The sequence below is a fragment of the Acanthisitta chloris genome, unplaced genomic scaffold (genome assembly GCF_000695815.1).
Source record: "Acanthisitta chloris isolate BGI_N310 unplaced genomic scaffold, ASM69581v1 scaffold2412, whole genome shotgun sequence".
Lineage (NCBI taxonomy): Eukaryota > Metazoa > Chordata > Aves > Passeriformes > Acanthisittidae > Acanthisitta > Acanthisitta chloris.
Window position 1 is genome coordinate 67,053 of NW_008661981.1, and position 19,064 is coordinate 86,116.

The 19,064-nt window shown below is 42.2% G+C and overlaps 1 protein-coding gene across 1 annotated transcript in view; it reads right to left on the reverse strand.

The window, feature by feature from the left end:
- WNT7A (wingless-type MMTV integration site family, member 7A) overlaps positions 1–19,064 on the reverse strand; it is a 35,371-nt gene that overhangs the window by 7,585 nt on the left and 8,722 nt on the right. Inside the window, exon 2 of the mRNA XM_009070405.1 lies at positions 15,584–15,855. Within this exon, the coding sequence (XP_009068653.1) occupies positions 15,584–15,855 (272 nt within the window). The remainder of the gene's footprint in view (positions 1–15,583; positions 15,856–19,064) is intronic.

Consider the following 19,064-nt stretch of genomic DNA (forward strand, 5'->3'; position numbering starts at 1 on the left):
GAGTGACTCATTCCAGACAGTCTTTGATATCTCAGTTGAACATATTATAAAAATCTCACTAAGCACAGCCAAAAAAAGATATTTTTTTCCTCATGTTTTTGATAAGTAAATCTGTGCAAAAGAATCATGTCTGAAGACAGTATCAAACAAATTTGATACTGAACACTGAGCTATGGCTATCCCAGGCAGGTTAAACCACTTTTCTCATTACAAGAATTTTTGAGCTTTAAATAAAAAATGACTGGGAAATCACCACAGCATGTGACCTACATCAGTCAAATCACCTTTGCACTTTCGTCAGAATAGGTGTCTAAAGAAAATCAGGCAACATGCTGGTCTGAGGACTAATTATGAGGACAGCTCAGAGCATGCTGATAAATGACATAATGCTAGAAACACCACAGATGGGAGGTATTTCCTAATACCACTGTCTCCCTTCACTAATGGATATTCTATGAGGAGAAACACTTTTTCCAGATTTGAAGTCATGACAACCTTAAAAATGAAGACTTCAGAAGTTTTGCACTCTCATAAGTTTAATCTTTTGCGAACTACTTCTGACTTTTCTCTATGCCACCACAAAGCAGGAGGTTCCTTACATTTCTTACATGCTCTTTATAGAGTTTCATACTTTTTTTCCACACTTTCTGCTCTAGAATATTAGTTGCCCTTTACTTCAGATTTATAAAAACTGACCATATCCAGCAATCATTTTCAAAATTCAGCTTCTATTTCCACAATAAACAAAGAAAGAAAAATATTCAATTTTCTGTATGGTCACAGTGCTCATGCACTGTTGTCAGCACATGCAAACAGGATGAGATGTTCTCTTCTTTCCCTGGGTAACTGTACTGTTTCAATCAGAGGACAGCAGACCTGGTACCCTGCATTCACTGCCTAGCCCTGTGCAGAATAGCAAATGAGTGCAGAAGTCTGAGGGCAAGGCCAGTAAAGGCTGAGAGGAATGCAGCAAAAAATATTTTCTCCTGCATATTTTTCTTATACTTCTGATAACCTTCATGACTTGCTGTATGCTAAATCAATGTATCACCACTTCTGGGTCCAAAAAACAAAAGAGCAGTCAAGAGTAAATGTCATGGAATGTTTTTATAACTGTTATTTTTGAAGAATAGCTGAATTGAGGATAAAAAGGGCATAACTAATTTTAAAAAGCGAGATTTTATGAGACAGATTCTCACCCAACCTAATGATGCCCTTCTCAAACTGTAAGGCATGGCCCTTGTCTTTTTTCAAACTGTAGGAACTGCTGTGGGAAATGAAACAAGGTGTGGTAATACCTCAGAATCACAGAATCATTCAGGTTGGAAAAGACCCCCCCAAGGGTTCAACCTGAACCATCACCACCTTGTCAACTAGACCAGAGCACTGAGTGCCATGTCCACTCATTTCTTGAACACCTCCAGGGATGGTGACTCCACACTGCACTCCCCCTGCCCCTTCCAATGCCTAACAGCCCTTTCCAGAGAGAAATTATTCCTGAGAATTCTTCCTCAGCTTTCTCTCACTACTCCCCTCCTACTAGGAGAGCACCTCATATGCCACCACAGATGCTCCTAGGATAAACCTCTGCCAAAACCCTCTCAGTTGTCCAAAAGTAACTATGAAAGTGGATTCCATGTATGTGGCTCAGAGTCTGTATCTTGCTTGCTCAATCCTCAATATTTTTCTCTCACAGCTCTGCAAATCTAATCACTGCCCATGAAAGTCAAATAAAGTTCATAAGTTTTTATTTGCCTTCATCAAGATACTGCTTGCAGAGATAGTGAGCATGATGTGGCAACACCTGATGTTAATAGCTCAACAAAATCTGATAGGGATTCGAGAGGAATGATCCCCACAGAAACGCACACTGCCACGTCAGGTCAGACAGTCCCTCCTCACAGCAGCTCTCATGCCAGCTATTCTTTTCTCCCTCACCCTCTCCCTTTTCCATCATGTCTGATAACAGCTGCACGGATCCACTGTGAGATTCCTTGCCTTTTTATATCTCTCCTGAACACACTCCAGTTTTCTCCAGAGAGGAAGTACCTGCACCCTCATCTCTCTCCCTCTCTCTGGTGATCAAGATGCAAATCGAAATCATTAATTCATGAGCTGGAGCTGTGAGCCCCGGGTTGAGTTTCATGTGCTCTTAAGGGACATGGTGGGTGACAAAGTCTTCTGTGTAATATCAAATCCAAAATCTTCTTACCCACCCTTCCTCCCCTTGGCAGGAAGTCCTGTTAGAAAAGCTTTTCTCAAAAAGGAATTTTCAAACTAGTGCTTAGGTAAGTTTTATTTCAGGAAATAGACTGCAAGTAACATGTTCCTACTATCTGTTGCAAGTAGGCTGTGACACAGAGGTTCCTGGTGTGGGTATTTCTGTTTTCTCAATTGCTGATGACAAAAACTCAGTACTTGAAAGCTGACCTGACAGTTTATTGAGGGGTTACTGCTGTGATGGCTTCTTGGTACAGCCACCTGTAGCACTGGCCTGACTTGCCTTTTGGATTTGTAGATTTCTTGATTTCAAAGCAAGGCAAATATTTTAACAGAAAAAAATGGAAATAGTTTGAAAACATAGCTGCCAATGGGCTTGATAAACTGCTTGTTTTTAAAAAAATAACTCTTGGGAGACCCATTATCACCTAGATTAGACTGGATCAATGCAGTGCCAAGTAAGTGTCATCATGTAGGAAGTTTAAAGATCAGTCATAAAAAGGAACTGGGAAAAAACAGTTCTGAAAAAAAAACCCTTGTTTCTTTTAATGTGCTTTCACTTGTTATAATTGGAATATAGCTGGATTGTCCTAACGACATTCAACATGGTATTTTGCATTCTATATTTAAGTGAAAGTGTGATTTCTTAGCCCCTTACTGAAATGGGATTGTGAGATTAAGGGAAATTTTATCTAGGATCATTATTTGCTGCTGCCCAAGCAAAGCTGACACTGTGGACATGATGGATTTTAGCTTGTGAAATACTGAACAGTCGTGTTGTCTGGCCTACCTGGGCACTTTGTATGATGAAGTTAAACTAGACTGGGAAGGGGGATGGTGCTGTAGAATTACAGATAGATTTGCTGCCTATATTATCTACTTTACCTTACTATCACTACATAAGTTTTCCACAGTATGTATCGTCCTCTCCAAAAAGATCCTGGATTGCATGTTCATGCCAGAAGTGAATAAAAGATAATGATTGAGGAGTTTTGGAAATGAAGAGCCAACATGGTGTTCATTGACACTGAGACACTTTACAAAGAAAATGAGGGCAATTTTTTTCTGGCTTTGGATGTGTTACCCACATAACAATTCGTCTTAGATCATATCTTCCATCCTTATGTTCTGGTCACAAGCTAAAAGTCACTCTAAAATATTGATACTTCTAAATCAGGAGTCTCTAAATTAGTGATCTCTGTGGTCTTTCACCATGTATTAAAAATATGATGAATGTCCATTGTTAAAAACATCATTTTCCCTAATTCCTACTTCAGCCCAGAGGTTCAGTCCTGCAGCCAATGCATGGATCAGAGCAATGAAGTCAATGAAATCTTAACTGAGCAATGTCTGCTGACCTTGACCTCTTCAAAGTCAATATAATTCTTCTAGCATCTATGTCCAGTGTGTCTGGTTTAGTTTTGATCTTGGGACAGTGATTGTCATCCATTCTCTGGGCTTGTAAACGTCAATGCATGAAGACGTCATTAAGGAAGGAATTGTGCTTATAGTTTATATTTTAGCATGACATTTCTGAAGAAACTGAAAGCACTCCCAGATAAGATGAACTAAACTTAATTACACTCCTCGGTTTGGGAACACGGTGAGTTAAAGTCTTGGGGATTATTCATGCAGGGATGAAATTGCTGCCCCTCACTTTGGGCTTTGTCAGGAGCCTGAGTCATTCTTCACATGAAGGAAGTGCAGGGAAAACAAGAAATGACACATCAGAACTCCTCCTCATCACAGCTAATGTACACAGAGAGGAATGAATGGTACAGGTCTGAATCATCTGCACTAAACTTCATCTTCCTTGTAACTCTCCCCACTGGTGGTGAAGCACTCAAATGAAGTGATGCTGGCATTGTATAGTAAAGAATTGGGAGCCACCAGGTAGAGCATTTTGACAAATGCTTAAGCTGTCAAGACAAAAGTTTCCAAAGAGTGATAGAAACCAAAAGAACAGCCTCACTTGTTCCAGACAACTAATCAGAAAATACCTCTTGTGCTAAACTAATAAAGCCAGGTACTGGCAGGAGTATAAGCTGCAAAATAATATCACTTCATATTACTTCCAAACATTTCCAACCAATAGCCACACACAGTTAATTACAGGTTCATTTTGTTGCATGCCAAACTATGACAGTTAACCCTTAGGTACTCGGCAGATAATAAAATGCAAGGCATATTTCTCGTGCTGAAAAAGCTATATCCATTTTAGTTCTCCAAAACCGTAGTTTTAGTAAACAAAGGATGTTTTTCCTCTCTATTGAGCTTTTCAGGTGATTTCAAAGTAAGTCTACATTAAGTTTTCAGCACTGCCTTTATAAAAACACAGTATTACTTAGCTCTACTTTCCTCTCTATTGAACTTTTCAGGTGATTTCAAAGTAAGTCCACATTAAGTTTTCAGGACTGCCTTTACAAAAACACAGTATTACTTAGCTCTACTTCTTCACTGACTCCTTCAGTCTAGAAAGAAGTGCAAAGCATCTTCCTGTTGGATTCACAGAGACATTTGTAAGCTTCAACCCTAACACCTAACACCCTGTTCACAACTCAGCAAATGACCCATTGCCCCCTCTGCCTACCTGTTGTTTATTCAGCACGGAAGAGCACCTGAGTTATCTCACACCCACTTCCATTCCCTTCAGTCACACTGTATAGCAGAGATAACACGACCTAGACTGTAGCAGAGGCTTCAAGTACATTGCAAAAGCTGTTGTACCCAGGGTGGGACATCAAGCAACAGCTGCTCAGGGAAGTGAGAGCTATTCTTGTCATTTTAAGAGAAATTTCCCATTACTCCTCCAGCTAGTCAGCATGCAATTGCGTTAGTTATTTTAAGGCAGAAACAGGATGACAATGACACAGTGTGTTATGTGAACAGATTTCCACACACTTTGTGTTTACAATTCACAATATTCACATTATCATAAAGTAACATGGTTTTGGTGGCAATTGTAATATTCTTGTGAAAATAATTATTCCACAAAGATGACTTTCAAATTAAGTTTAACACGTTTCCCCCCTCCAGTTGAAGTTGGGACAATAGATCCACACCTCCATGTTTTCAAATAGCTCCCACTTATCAGAGATTAGATCCTACCAGCAGCACCTATCTCTGCAGCCTCACTGCTGCCAAGATCAGCATGCCCATATCTAGGCCAAGAATTTTAACAAGGATCTTCTGGCCTGTTGTCAATGAAAATTTCCTCCTATGCAGAAGAAAGTGGAATTTCCTACATTTCTGCATAATTCCTGGCACAGGTTGCCCAGAGAAGCTGTAGCTGCCCCATCCCTGGAAGTGTCCAAGGTCAGGTTGGATGGGACTTGGAGCAACCTGGGCTAGTGGAAGGTGTCCCTACCCATGGCAGGGCGTGGAATGAGATGAGCTTTAAAGTCCTTCCAACCCAACAATCTGAGAACCTGTGATTTTAAGCAATAGTTGAAGTTTTTGTCTTACAGGTGAGGAATCACATTAACAGAAAATCACTTTTGAGGTTTACTGTATTGACGCATATGATTCCCCTGGGTCAGCTCACCCTCCACACCAGACAGAGCTGTTGCTTTTTGTTAACAGATCTACCTGTTTACTACTTGCAGATGAGTTCAGTAGTAACATCCAACAATACCATTAATAGTTCCTCTTCATGAGCCATGTTTAAGTGATGCTTTTAGCAAAGGGTTAACCAATTGCTCTAGGTCTTCAGTTCAGAAGGTCATAGGGTGCCTGTAAGATAGCTAAACACCAGTTTCACCAGTACATAAACCCAGCAACAAATGAAACTGTGTGTCTGTAGTGCACATTAAATGATACTGATTTTATAAACCTCTCTTTAGGGGAATCTTAATATAAAAAATAACTGTTAAACAGAATTTAAAAAAACCCTCAATGCTAAGGTATTTCATAGCATAGCTATTTAAATCTATAATTTTCTAGAAAATATTTTAAGACTTCAATTCTACCTTCTAGCCCACATTTTATTTAAGTGTAGCAAGGCAGATTTTTCAGGTTGATTCCCTGGGACAACAAAGCCTAAGCGCTCACTTGGTTCTGGCTCACTCCTGCCTTCCTACCTTCTCATGTCCCTGTGGTAATGCCTGCACCTCTTTAGTAATTTCAACCAAATATGACAAAGGGTAGACATTTTGAAGAAACTTCCTTGAAGTCTTAATCCAAGCCTTTTGGGCACACATTCTTGACTCCTTATTGAACTTCTTTATTTACATGCTATTGTGCCCTCTCAATAGTTAATTGTTTTATGACTGCAGGATTTATATACCCAAAGATAACAGCATGTGCTGTGACTCAATTAAAATCTCCTGTGGGAATGGCTGTGTCAGAGAATGCATGTTTGTGCTCATAATTGTGTGTGGTCTCATATTTGGTATAAGGTCTGGAATGCTTTAGGAAAGGCTAGTTTTCTTAGTGCAGGCCACCAGCAGATTGCTACCAAGGGAATCTATGGCTGGAGCATCAGCAATAGATGTTGGCTTAGATCTGATTTAGAATCCATGTATATTGACACGTTCCTGCTGTTTGTCCCTGAGGACCAAATGTAGCCCGTAAGGTGCAACTCATATTTAAGTCCCAGAATGCTCATGGTGATTTCAATAACCAGTTTTAATGCAAATTATTACTAGTGCCTTCTGGCACTAATTGGGCATGCAGAGCCAGGCAGCCTCTCTGCAATTCCCTGAAACCCTTATATCCTTTAATAGAACCATTCTGCATCCTTCCAGTACCAACAGGCCTTGTCTGTGTCCTTGCACTAAAAGGTTGTTCTTCATTTAATCGATTTTTTAATTGTTTACTTCAAAATACCTGGAAATTCTTTCCATTAAAGCAAAAGCCTGTTCCATTTACACAGCACATGCTAGCAGTTATTGCTCTTGGTGAGCATTCAGGGCTCGTGACTTCAGGGTTTTCTATCACTAGAGTGTTAATGAAACACTGAAACCAAACCTTGGTTTAACTTTCATCTTTACCAAAACCTCTGTAATGTTGCAAATGCCTCTGCTTAGCCCAGGTGACTGAGTTCATGTTACTGACTCATCATTGCAAGGCTCTTGGAAATGTTTCTGGAAATACTTCCAGCCCAGACTCTAGTCTGGGTAACTGCAGAAGATTCCAGTTTCTATCCCTGTTGACACCACATAGAGCAGAGACTAAACCTCACAAACCTGGAGTTATGTGACGAATGGGTACACTTTGCCAGAGATGGAATGAATGAGGCTGCACAGTGCAAGATCTCCAGCAGAATTCAGTTTAAACTTTGTGTACAAACACTGCCTGTTTCTGCACTAAAAATGTTCTCAGGGAACAGCCTGGCCAGTTTCCTGCTAACTTGGCCAATACCTGTCTTCTGCTGGGTTTTGCTAAAAGATGGACATAACAGTGTCTAGTTATATGCAACAAAATCTTAGGTTTAGAAACCTAAATTTGAAGTGTGACAAATATCATCTAGGAGAAGCAGAACTATGTCCATCAGCTATTTCTGAAAATATTTTGACAAGTTAAGCCTGAATTTAGATACGAAGCTCAAAATCTTGGATTCAGATTAAATTTCTCAACAAAACAACAAAAAGCACAGGTTAATAAACATAACAGAGGGCAAGACAACCATGTTCGTGGTCACAGTTAAGGCTAATAGGGGCTGTGCTTTCTCTCTCTTACAACCATAATTCTGTGAGCCTAAGTTTTACAATACCCCATCACAGCAGCTGTCTGCTTTGAGGTGATTGTGCTCTGTGATAGCTGCAACTGTTTCAACTCAGCAATGTTTGTTCAGAAAGAAGAGCTTTTCTTCTGCAACAGGAGAGACACCAAAGACTCAGCCAATGCTCCAAAGGTACTGAAAACACTGGGAGAACAGAATAAGCCATACAGCACCTATTTTTGTCTATTCCATGTTACCCCCCTGAGCACTGAACGACACGTCTGTGCCCCGTGGGCAAAGTTGCTAACTGTCCAAAGAGAAAGGCCAAATTCTATTAGAAAATGTCCAGAAATGTGTGACCCAGGCAGTGGCTTTGCTGAGCACATTAATCATCAGAGCAAGCGCCTGATTATTTCAGTTAGAAAAGGTGCATGATATTAAATTTGGAATTTGAGATCTTTGTTATTTATTAACAGAGCCTGGCCCTCAGTCTCAGCTATCTTTGTCAGCAGCATGACAGACTGTCAGCTCCAGTAATCATATACATGAAATGCATGTTTTGCTCGTAATGCCAGAATCCTCTGAAATTGCGACTGCAGGTAAGTGATAGCATTTATCATTCCCTAATCTTCAGCGTAAATCAGGAATTCAGTTTTCAGCCACATGAGATATAGGAGGGAGGTGAAAGCCAAAATACAAGTCGGACCATGTATCACCATTTCTGATTAGCTGAAAGTGGAGGACAAGTGGAATGAAAATTCATTCTTGTGGATTACAGTTCTTGTGCAGTCCAATTCCCTCTCATAATTTAGACTAACATTAATGTTCCCTTTATCTTTTCTCTGGGCTGTTGAGAAGATGCAGAGCTTGTCTGTCAAGCTTGGACTTGTTTTAAGACTATTATCTAAAAAAGTAGGAAATCCATAAAATAGTACTTTGATCCTTTTGAATACAAACAATAAGCTGTAAGAGTGCACAGGATGTATATTCTTTTTTCACACCTAGAAAGCTGCCCAGCAGGGTCTTGTTGTGCTCTGCAAACACTCAGTTGGATGGAATTTTTGGAAGCACTCAGCTGTGTGTCCTGGGGTCCCTCCAACCTCAATGGGAGCTTTACCATCCAGTGAATTGGATTTACTCCAAATTCAGTGCTTGGCCTTTCTGCTGCCCCCAGAGAACATATGGTGGTGAGGTTGCCAGGAAAGACTTTGTTGCATCTAAAGCTCATTTTCCAATTGCATTGAACTACAGCTGTGGTGCCAGGCCTTGAGGCTGGAGTGCTTGGAGAGAAGGCAGGGACTCAGCAGGATTGGGTTTACCTGGGATAACATGCTATAACTGGATCCAGGTCTTTGGGTGGACACTTCTCTTTGCCTGTACCTTACAGCCACATCAGTGAGATTTGCCAGAGGACATTTTTACATATTCTGTCTGGTCACAGTGAAGCACAAGCCACATGTATAAACCTTCTCCTAAACCTTCTCCATCTGCACAGTTTTAATCTAGGCAAAATACTGTACCAGGACAGGTATCAGGGCCTTTTCTACACAGGCATATTTGCTGCACCTCACACCAGATTTTCTAGATAGTACATGACATTTTGGTTTGTTAAGACTACTACTGCCTTGTGAGTGGAAGTGCTGTGTGTTGTTCTGGCTGAAGATGGTGTGCATGATGTTTTAGACATGGTTATCTCCACTACAGTGGTGCCACCGCCAGGATCCATGTTACCATGTCCACGAGCCTCACCTGTCAGGGGTCTGAGAGCTATAGCTGAAGTCTGCCAGAATTGCTACTGCCACTACCAACAAGGGATATCTATCTGCACACAGACCAAGCTTCTCATCTTCTTATGGGAGTAGGCCTTTTCCTGGTCTCTTAATAGCCAGGCAAGAAACCTGGGAAAGGGCTCAGTCAGTTGTGCGTTGCAAGTTCAGCACAGGGTTAAGCACTGTGCTTTGTGCTCCTACACACTCAATACATCTGATGATGATGGAGGTCCACGTGAGGGAAGAGTAAGGGGAGATGGCTGTAAATGAACAAGTTCTTGAGCAAGTGGGCATCACAACTAGTCCTGGGTATGCTTCCCTCTTCAGGATCTCTCACAGGAACTTGTGGAATGTTACTCTTGGAAAATGCTTTCCAACTTCAAGCCACTCTAAATCAAGGATGCACCACAGCTGTGGTGGTTTTACAGGGGGTTGTATCTGCCAGTAAAGAGGGAAACCATTCATCAGTTGTGTAGTTAAGGAACATCCCTAACATTAAGAACTAGAACCTTCTGAATGGAAAAATCAGGAAAAAAAGAAGGATGCAAAACCAGTGGGAAATGTGAAGTGCAATTGCAAGGGCATTGTCAAATTCTGAACTCCAAGAAACATGTGGCTGTGCTGCTGATACTATAATATCACTTGATTGCTGGTGCCAGGAGTATCAGTGCAGCCTCTCCCAGTACTATTCTGCTCCAAGCTGGTCTCCGAGACTCTCTGGAGTCTATGGTAATTTTCAGCAGCTCCAGACACAGGCAAGCTTTATTCTGGTCTGTGTGTGCCATTAGAGACATTCTTTCTGATGGAGCTGAGAGACAGCTGAATACAGCAGTGCATGGGTTTGGTCGCTGTCAGCCAGTTGGGCTGTGTGCAGACAGTGCCAGATTACAGCCAGTGCAGCTACATGGGAAGGAATCCTTTGGCTCCACTATGGGCTTGGTGTCCTCCTGGCACACAGACTGTACCCTGCTAGCACTGTGCCTGCCAAGCAGTATGCATCCCTGATCATCTTTTTGAAGCAGAGCTCCTGCCAGGACCTGCTGGAATGCTGAGGTCCCCCTGGAAGACTGGTTTTCCTCAGGCAGGGCCACCCCAGCAGGGCTGCAAGCCTGCAAGCTCCCATTCCACTGTAGGCAGCTGTGGGTGCAAGCAGGAATAGTGCCATACTTTCACCTTAGTTCAGGCAGAACTATTAAATCTCTGGAATTTCAGTCTGATGTTCATAAAAATTATAAATGTTACATTGTTTGGCAGCCTCTTCCATCAGCCTTGTCCCTTTTCTAACAGGATGTTCACAACTTTTCAAGTGATCCAGCTGTGAGAGCTTGTGTTCTGTGCTGCTTCTGGCAGTCAGGCTAATAGGCTAGTCAAAGCAAGAGGTACCTTGAATGAGGTAGAAATAGCTGTCTCCTCCAGAGATAGTTAAATTCCTGCACTGGTGATAGCACACTACGTAGGGACTGGAAGAAGTTCAGGAAAGTTGCATGGCAGCAGTGTCCTCCTGAGCTCAGAGATGCTAGCGAGTAAAGGGGGTGAGAGTCATAAGTATGGGCTTTATGGAGAACTCCTGTCCCCCATGCTTTCCAAATGCCAGAGTGTCACTTCAGCATTAATACGGTTTTCCCTAAAGGAAAACGTACTAAACACTTCAGCCTATTATGATCATTGCTTGATCTACTTCAGAAACACCTTCTGGGCTCTCACAGCTTCGCTTGCTGTTTGCAGCAGCTCTGTTAGACATGCACTGCACATCCCCTGGGAGCCTCAGAGCTGAAGGGGAAAACTGAACTGCTACTGATTCAGAAGATAAAGAGACATTGCGAAGTTAGTGCACCTACGTACGCCTCCAAAGAGAAACTGAATAAAAATCCACCTTGATGTGCTCTTGAATTGCAAAAGCCTTCTAATGCAGCCTGTGTCCATGATTTATCACAATGACTCATAATATTGCATTATACTTAATATGATGTAACGCTGATGCAAGATGCCATTCGTGGAATTTCAATGTCACAGAGAAAAAGAGAGAGCAGTCAGCTCATGTACCTTGCCATGCTGTCAAAATGAAAAGTTTACAGCCAAAATACATAGAACCTTTCAGTATCTACTTTGCTATTTTTTACCAGGATAACTTGGACAAAAATGTTTTTATTTCCTGGAGCATAAATATCTCTCAGACATACGTTATTGTGTTACTTACAGTAATTTAATCAACTTTGTACTTGAGAAGACAAATTTGCTAACAGACAATTCAGCCTTGCAATTATAACCCCTCACATGGACGTTTGCAGGGCAAATCATGATTATGTCTTTAAATTAAATGAAGCTTTATCTCTCTTTTCTGACCCAGCCATTTGGAATTCTCCTCCTGTTCTCCCTGTACTGCTTGCTTCTTCCTGCAGTGAATCAGCATTTCAGGAAACACTAATTCAAAGAGGAAAGACACCCTAAACTCTGTTGCTGGAGGTCAGAAGTAGCTGCTCTCCAATAGGTTTGACAAATGAGCTGAGGCTTCTCAGGCTGCTTGGGGCCAGTTTTGGAGGGTGTATGCGACCCCTGTTCTGAACTCTGCCCCTTCCCTTCCAAGCAGCCTGGGAACTCTTGAGTTGTGCCTATGTGCAACAAAACTGAGTACTGGTGGTTTGTCACCAAGACAGAGAGAGAAACAGAGAGTTACAGACCTGTCCTTTCACAGTGAGGAAAACAGCTACTTGCTCCAACCCAACAGCAGAGGCATAGTGTGCTCACTTGCCCTGCAGGAACCATTGGCATCATTGGCTTTAGTTTGCAGCACTGGAGCAGCTGGAAATAGGAACATTTCACCACGCTGCTCTCAGGTGGGAGTGCTTCTCACTGCATCTTGGGCATGCACATAAGTATTTTTCAAGCATAGAATCACAGAATGTTCAGAGTTGGAAAGGACCCACAAGGATCATTGAGTCCAACTCCTGGCCCTGCAGAGAACACCCCTGAGAATCCCACCATGTGCCTGAGAGCATTATCCAAATGCAGCTTGAGCTCTGGCAGGCTTGGGGCTGTGGCCACTTCACTGGAGAGTCACACTATTGCCCTGACAGTCATGTGTTCAGTATGTTCCGAGACTGTTGCTGGCACTGCAGGAAGCAGAGAGACATCTGCCTAGGTAAAACTAGACTATGAGAAGATAGAAAGTCTTGAACTGAGTTCTCCAGAAAGCCTGAATCAGGCTTTTGCTGATCGTTCTCTGTTGTTTTATACCATAGAGTCCTCCCTATGCCCAGTTTCCCTGGGAAGCCCAGCAGACCTGCCTGCTGCAGTGAAAAGTCTGTCATCTCTTGCTCACCAATATGGAAGAGATGAATTTCCTGGTGATCTTTAAGAAGACAACTAGATAATGATATTACCAGAGTGCATCCTCAACCACTTGCAGCTGGTGGTGTCCTGAAGAAGGACCTTTCCACAGAGGAGCACTCAGGTGAGTGGGCACAATCTCACACTGCAAGACCAAAGAAGTAGAGGGGACTGACTTTTGAACAGTGTAGTGGTGCCTACAGGTGAAGGTTACAAATAAATAAGAATTGAACATCTAGTTTATTTTTGGAAGCCTGATAGGTGCCAGTCTGTCTCCTAGGTCCATAAATACCATCAAAAATCTAGCCATGGGCAAGTAAAACTAGACAAGAATTTGTAGCCCAGAGGAAAGCCACCACGAATAGATTGTGTGGAGGCTGATAAGATCCATATTGCTCCGAAAGGGAGAGTACCACCTCACAACAAGACTGTCTTTGTTGTGAAAGAGTTAGGCTGTGAGAGACCTAGCTTGCCAAATACCCATAATGGCCTCTCTCTGCCAATTGTCTTTAAATACTGTGATCTCTCCCCCAAGAGCAAAGCCTGAAAAGAGTCTCTCTGGCTAAAACATCATTTCTTCATTCTCTACAGGATGGTTGGATAAGAAGCCTCTTCTCAGTCCTGTTACTCTTTCTTTCCCCTGTGGATTTCAAATGGAGATTTGTTCGAACCAAGATCAGTAGTTCTGCTCAGTGAGGGATGCAGGAAGAAGTGCAGGAGTATCTCTAGATCGGAACAGTTTCTGAGCCTGCTGGAGAAATGGCAGATGGCCAGAGATAGCACACACTACTGTTCTCCCAGATAACAATGTGTAGGGCTGAATCTTCCAGGCACAAGCTTTCAGGACAGCAAATTGTGCACAGAAAGGTGAGAAACAAGATGCTCATGGACTCAAAGGGAGACTGCTGAATGCTTTGTCTTCCCACAGGCCAGCTCCAGGAGCAATATGCCTCCTCCTCTGCCCAAGCTCCATACCTGGGTGATAGTGGAGACAATAAAATGTAACTTTTCTATTTGTCTGTATCTTTGAGCTTTGCATTGGGAAAGAATTTCTAGCCAGTAGGCAGTTCCATATATGTTTGCAGTCTGGCGTAGGCTGGTGTGTCATTTCTTAGAAATCTTTTATTGCCAGCACCTATCAAATGCAAGCAGACCTGTCAAGGAAGTAGCTTTCCCACAAAGGTGAAACTCCTCTGCTATTTTTTACTTCACTGCATTTGTGCTTGTATAGCAGAGCAGACTGTGGGCATTGGTGTTTTATCAGGCTTTTCAGTATGTGCTACCAGAAGCCAAGTTATAAAAATCTGAGATCATTTATTTATCAGATATTAGTGGATAATCCTTGAGTTATTCTCAGAATTCATTTTGCTAGTGTTTTGAAGTACAAGTTTCTGCACCAGACACAGGCATTTGGGATACTACCAAGAGTAAAAACCATAATCTCACCTATAAAACTACTACAGTAGCACTACATAAAAGTAGGTTTAGGCTTTTGTTTGGGGTGGAAATGGCTTTTCTTCAATACAATCTGCTTGGCTCCAGCATAAGTGGAGACGTCTCAGAGCTTACAGGTAATTACCTCAACTAAAATAGTATCCACAAATTAACTGCTGTTCCTAACTTCCTTCTGCCATTTGCTTCTAAGTCACACTAACATAATGCTGAAATCAGGACTAATGCACAGGAGGGCAAACAGTGGAGAAGGTAAAGCAGAGAGTGAAGGAAGCAGAGGATTGACAGTCACTCCCATGGGGACTGCTGGAGGTACTGGACTGTACCTGTCAATAACAGTACAACTACTGGACTGTACCTGCACATGGCTGTATGGGGAGCAAACACACACACACCCTGACTACTCCCAGCTGATGTAAATCGGAGTCACATCACCACTGGGACTGCCCTGAGGTATGTTGGGGAATGCCTGACCTGCTGGGATCTGAGAAGCACAGATCAGATTGGATCTTGCATCTGCAACAGCTACCATTGGCAATCAGAAAATTGCCCAAGGCAGCAAATCAGGGCATTCAGTGCCCAGGATTCCCAGCAATCCTGTGTGTGGAAGCTGCTAGATTCCTGCCTTCCCCAGTGCTGGTTCTGCAGTAGCTGCTCTCAGCTACCCTGCCCCAAAGAACGGGGAGGGAGCAGGAATCTTGCTGTGCAAAAGCCAAATCCATGTCATGGTGCGAGTCAGCCTGTGGTGTCTTTGCTGAAGTATTTCCCTCCTTGCAGAGGTAGTCCTCACACAAAGAGCAGGGTTTGAACAGTGGGGTGAAAACGATCCCTTTTCAGCTGAGCGAGTTCATGTCTGAACCTGACGAGAATCCTGCTCACCCACACAGTAGCAGGCAGCTTTTATCATAAGTACCATTTGACTTCCCAGATAAAATGTTTGTTTGCTTTTTTCTTTTTACAGCTGTAAAGAGTAACATTTAGATAAATATTTGACAGACAGATGGTCCAACAAGCTTGTCTAACTTGCAGAGGTGCCTACTGTAAATGAAGCTAGCATGAAAGCACTGCAGTTTTCCTGCACTGTAGATGATCAAACCCCATCTCCAACCCCAGGATGGAGACGGCCACCCCTGGGGAGAGCAGAGGTACTCACCTTGCGCCCAGCCTCGTTGTTGTGCAGGTTCATGAGTGTCCTTGCGTTCTGCTTTATCTCCCGAGCATCCACAAACACCTTGGCGAATCCTATTCCGTAGCGGATGTCAGCAGAGCAGCCTCCCCATTTCCAGCCTTCCTCTTTGTGGTACTGTCCCTGTTTCTCCTTGTCGCAGCCGCAGTCGCTGAGGTTGCCCTGCGTGCAGGCTGCGGTGATGGCGTGGGCCACCCCAGCAGCGATGATGGCATAGGTGAAAGCTGCTTCTCTGCTACCTGCGATTTAACAAGGGCCATAAATACATGATACAACGTGGTGACATGAGTTAGAAAAACAGGCAAGTTCCTGCGGGGCAAACAGCAGGAGCTATTATTAGAAGTGCTGTAAATCTGCAAGCATAAGCAGGTCCCTGCTCTTCTGAGTATTGATTTTGGTGGATGTTCACTCTCTGAAACCAGAGCTTTCCAGGAGGTAGTAGGAGATAAAGTATTGTTTAGGCAACTTCATCTATATATTTCCAGATGGTATTGGAAGAAGTCAAACTAAACTTTTTATAGGAAAAGAGTGGGGTGGCAAATGTTCTAGCTCAAAAAAGAAAGCAGAAACAGGTGGAATTGGGGGTGAAATCACTAAAACAACCATATTCCACATTTTTCAAAAATCAGCCCAGAATAGAATTTTATTTAGAAATTTAACTCTACACTAAGAAATATCTTTACAGGAAAACAACCTGTTGGAAATCTCATTTTGAAAATTCTTTAACTGAATGGGGACATTTCTTCCACACTGTAGGTGTCACACATTTTTCAACCTGACATTTGTGTTGACTCAGTGAAATATGTTTTGGGTTTAATTTCAAAATTTCTCACAGGATGGAAGAAACGTCCTGACCTGTTTTGGGTACCATGACCAAAGCAAAGTGAACTAACAGCCTCACCAGAGGGCTGTGGGGCAGAGGTTAAGCCAATATTATTTTGTGCAAAAAGGCTATAATGACACGCTTCTGTTTGTTGAGAGGGTTCTCACTTCAAATCTAAGATTTAATGTATCTTCTTGAAATTTGCTTGCAATCTTGTGTGTGGATTTCTCACTTGTGGACCCTACACAATCAGTGAGACTTTTGGAATCAGCTCTGCTGAGAAAGGGCCTCTTCAAAACCTCAGGGGGTTTGCAGAGGTTGCCACATATATCAAACAGCCCTTATAAAATTCTTGGACCTCCCACACTAAGAACTTCCCCCTACTCTTATTTCTCCAATGACAAACCCTTGCACCAATAGGATCAGAATCAGGCTCTTAATTAGGAGAGGGCAGATGGGAAGATCCTCTTCCCTTCTCCACATGCCCACCAGTTGGGTTCTGGCAGACTTCAGCTGCTGGCAGTAGTTTATTACACATGAAATAAGCCCATTTCTGCTGTTTATTGGATTTCACAAAAAAATAATCACTTGGGAAAGAAACCTTACAAGCATCTCATTCTTGGCTGCACCCCTTTCACATATATATAGTCTAGATTTCTCTACTTCTCACTTTTAATGAAAAAGCTCACTTCCTTATGTCAAGGAAGTAAAAGGGAAAACCAGATGACATAATCACAATCTGTTAATAGGCAACTTCATGCCCTTTTATTAGCACAGGCAATATTCCCATCAGTACTCCTAAGCACTGTATTTATTATGGGACTGGTAGTCAAGTATCAGACTTCCTCAAAGGATTTGTTTCCCCTAATTTAAAAATAGAAAAATCATGACATTGTTGTGATCATGGAATTTACAGATGAAGCTTTCTAGAACTCATGGCTTTTTATGAGAATCTCAATGTGGAAGAGAAGTCCCAGGCTCTAGGTGTACTTGCAGTTGTGCTCTTAGAGCCTCAGCACAGCAGCACGGGGAGAGCAGAGGAGGCAGGTCAAAGTGGAGTCCCACTCTAGAGTCCATCCACCAGGACCAGACAGGGCACCTTTCTAGTGCCTCCTCCAGTTTATACTCAACAATATCCTCACTATTTTAAGCACAACACTATGAAAATTGCACTGATAAACAGGGGAAAGGATAAGGAGCCCAAGTTCCACTGCTCAGAAGGGAAGAGCAGTTTCATGAAGCAGCAAAATGGGACATTGTCAAAGAAGTATTTTTGAGTTGAAATTTGCATCTGGTTCTTTTTTGTTTTTTTCCTTTGTTTGGATGATTTCTGTTCTAGTACAAGTTATTTTCAAGATCTAGAATAAAACCCACTTGGAAAACACTTTAATCTGACACACTCCACACTGTAATGACTGAGCAGCTCTTTCTGCTTCTTAGGATAAAAATGCACCACAGAGAGTATAAAACCAGAACAAGCAGAATCAGAATCCAATGTCAAACTTGATAAAAAATATATTACATTACTATAATATATATAGTTATCTTTATAAGTTTGTCTTATTTGGGGGAAAGGTTTAGCAGCATTTTAAAACTAAAAGTTAGGAGACTACAAGGTAAACAAAGCAAGTGTCTGGAGGAATTGATCCAGGTAGAAGTACCTTGGCACTTGTGCAGTATTGATAAAGTGACATGAGTTTGTCACCTCCATCAAACTGTTCCTGTTTTCCATAAATTATTCACTTTTTAAAGTTTCATTACCCTTGTCTGGCTCACAGAAATGTCAGCATGAGAGAGAAGCTTAGATCACTTTGAGCCTGTTCTGTGGTAGTGCTTTAAATACTAAACCAGTGTAAACAAGTGTCTAACCAAGCAGGATGGCATGAGCCTGTGCATGTTCCTGCCACTTTTAAATAGCAACTACTCCTCTACTTTGGATTTCAGATGCAGTTGAAATGCCTGGAGGATGCTTTATCAGGGGATGCTCAGGCAGCTGCTCCTTGCAGGAAATGGTTTGTTTCCTCTGAGCTTCTCCTGATGCTCCAGGACAGGCTGACCAAGGAAATACTGTTCCATGTTCAGTCGCCTCAAAATATGGGTAGGTTGAAAGGCATAGCCTCATCAATTCTGGATTCCCAAAGATGAACAACTTGGGAAATGACCTGATAGAATCTTTAATTTTCTTTCTGTTTCATTTTCCATTTATACATTTTACGTGGAGCTGATAGCCAAATTAGAACTTTGCCTTACTTTCCCTCTGTAAATTCAGTAGCAAAAATGTAAGGATCTTAGCACTAGTAGAAGGTAAGGCCTAGATATCAATACTGAAACCCTCTTGTATTTACTTTAAGCAGTAGGTGGTGGTAACTCCAGCATCACAAAATACTTCATAGGTGAGACCAGCACTTCTGGTTCAGAAGGACAAAGAAATTTAGCAAAAGCAGGAGGTAAGGTACCAAATACAGGCTGAGGAAAGGACAGAACTGGCAGCAATGCATGACACTGTGTGAGACACAGAGCACACCTCAGCTAATGACCAGAATAAGCAAAACACTTCTTTCCTAGCAAAATGAGATAGTCAGTAGGCTGATGGGAACATCTAGGGTTCCACTCTTCTGTATAACT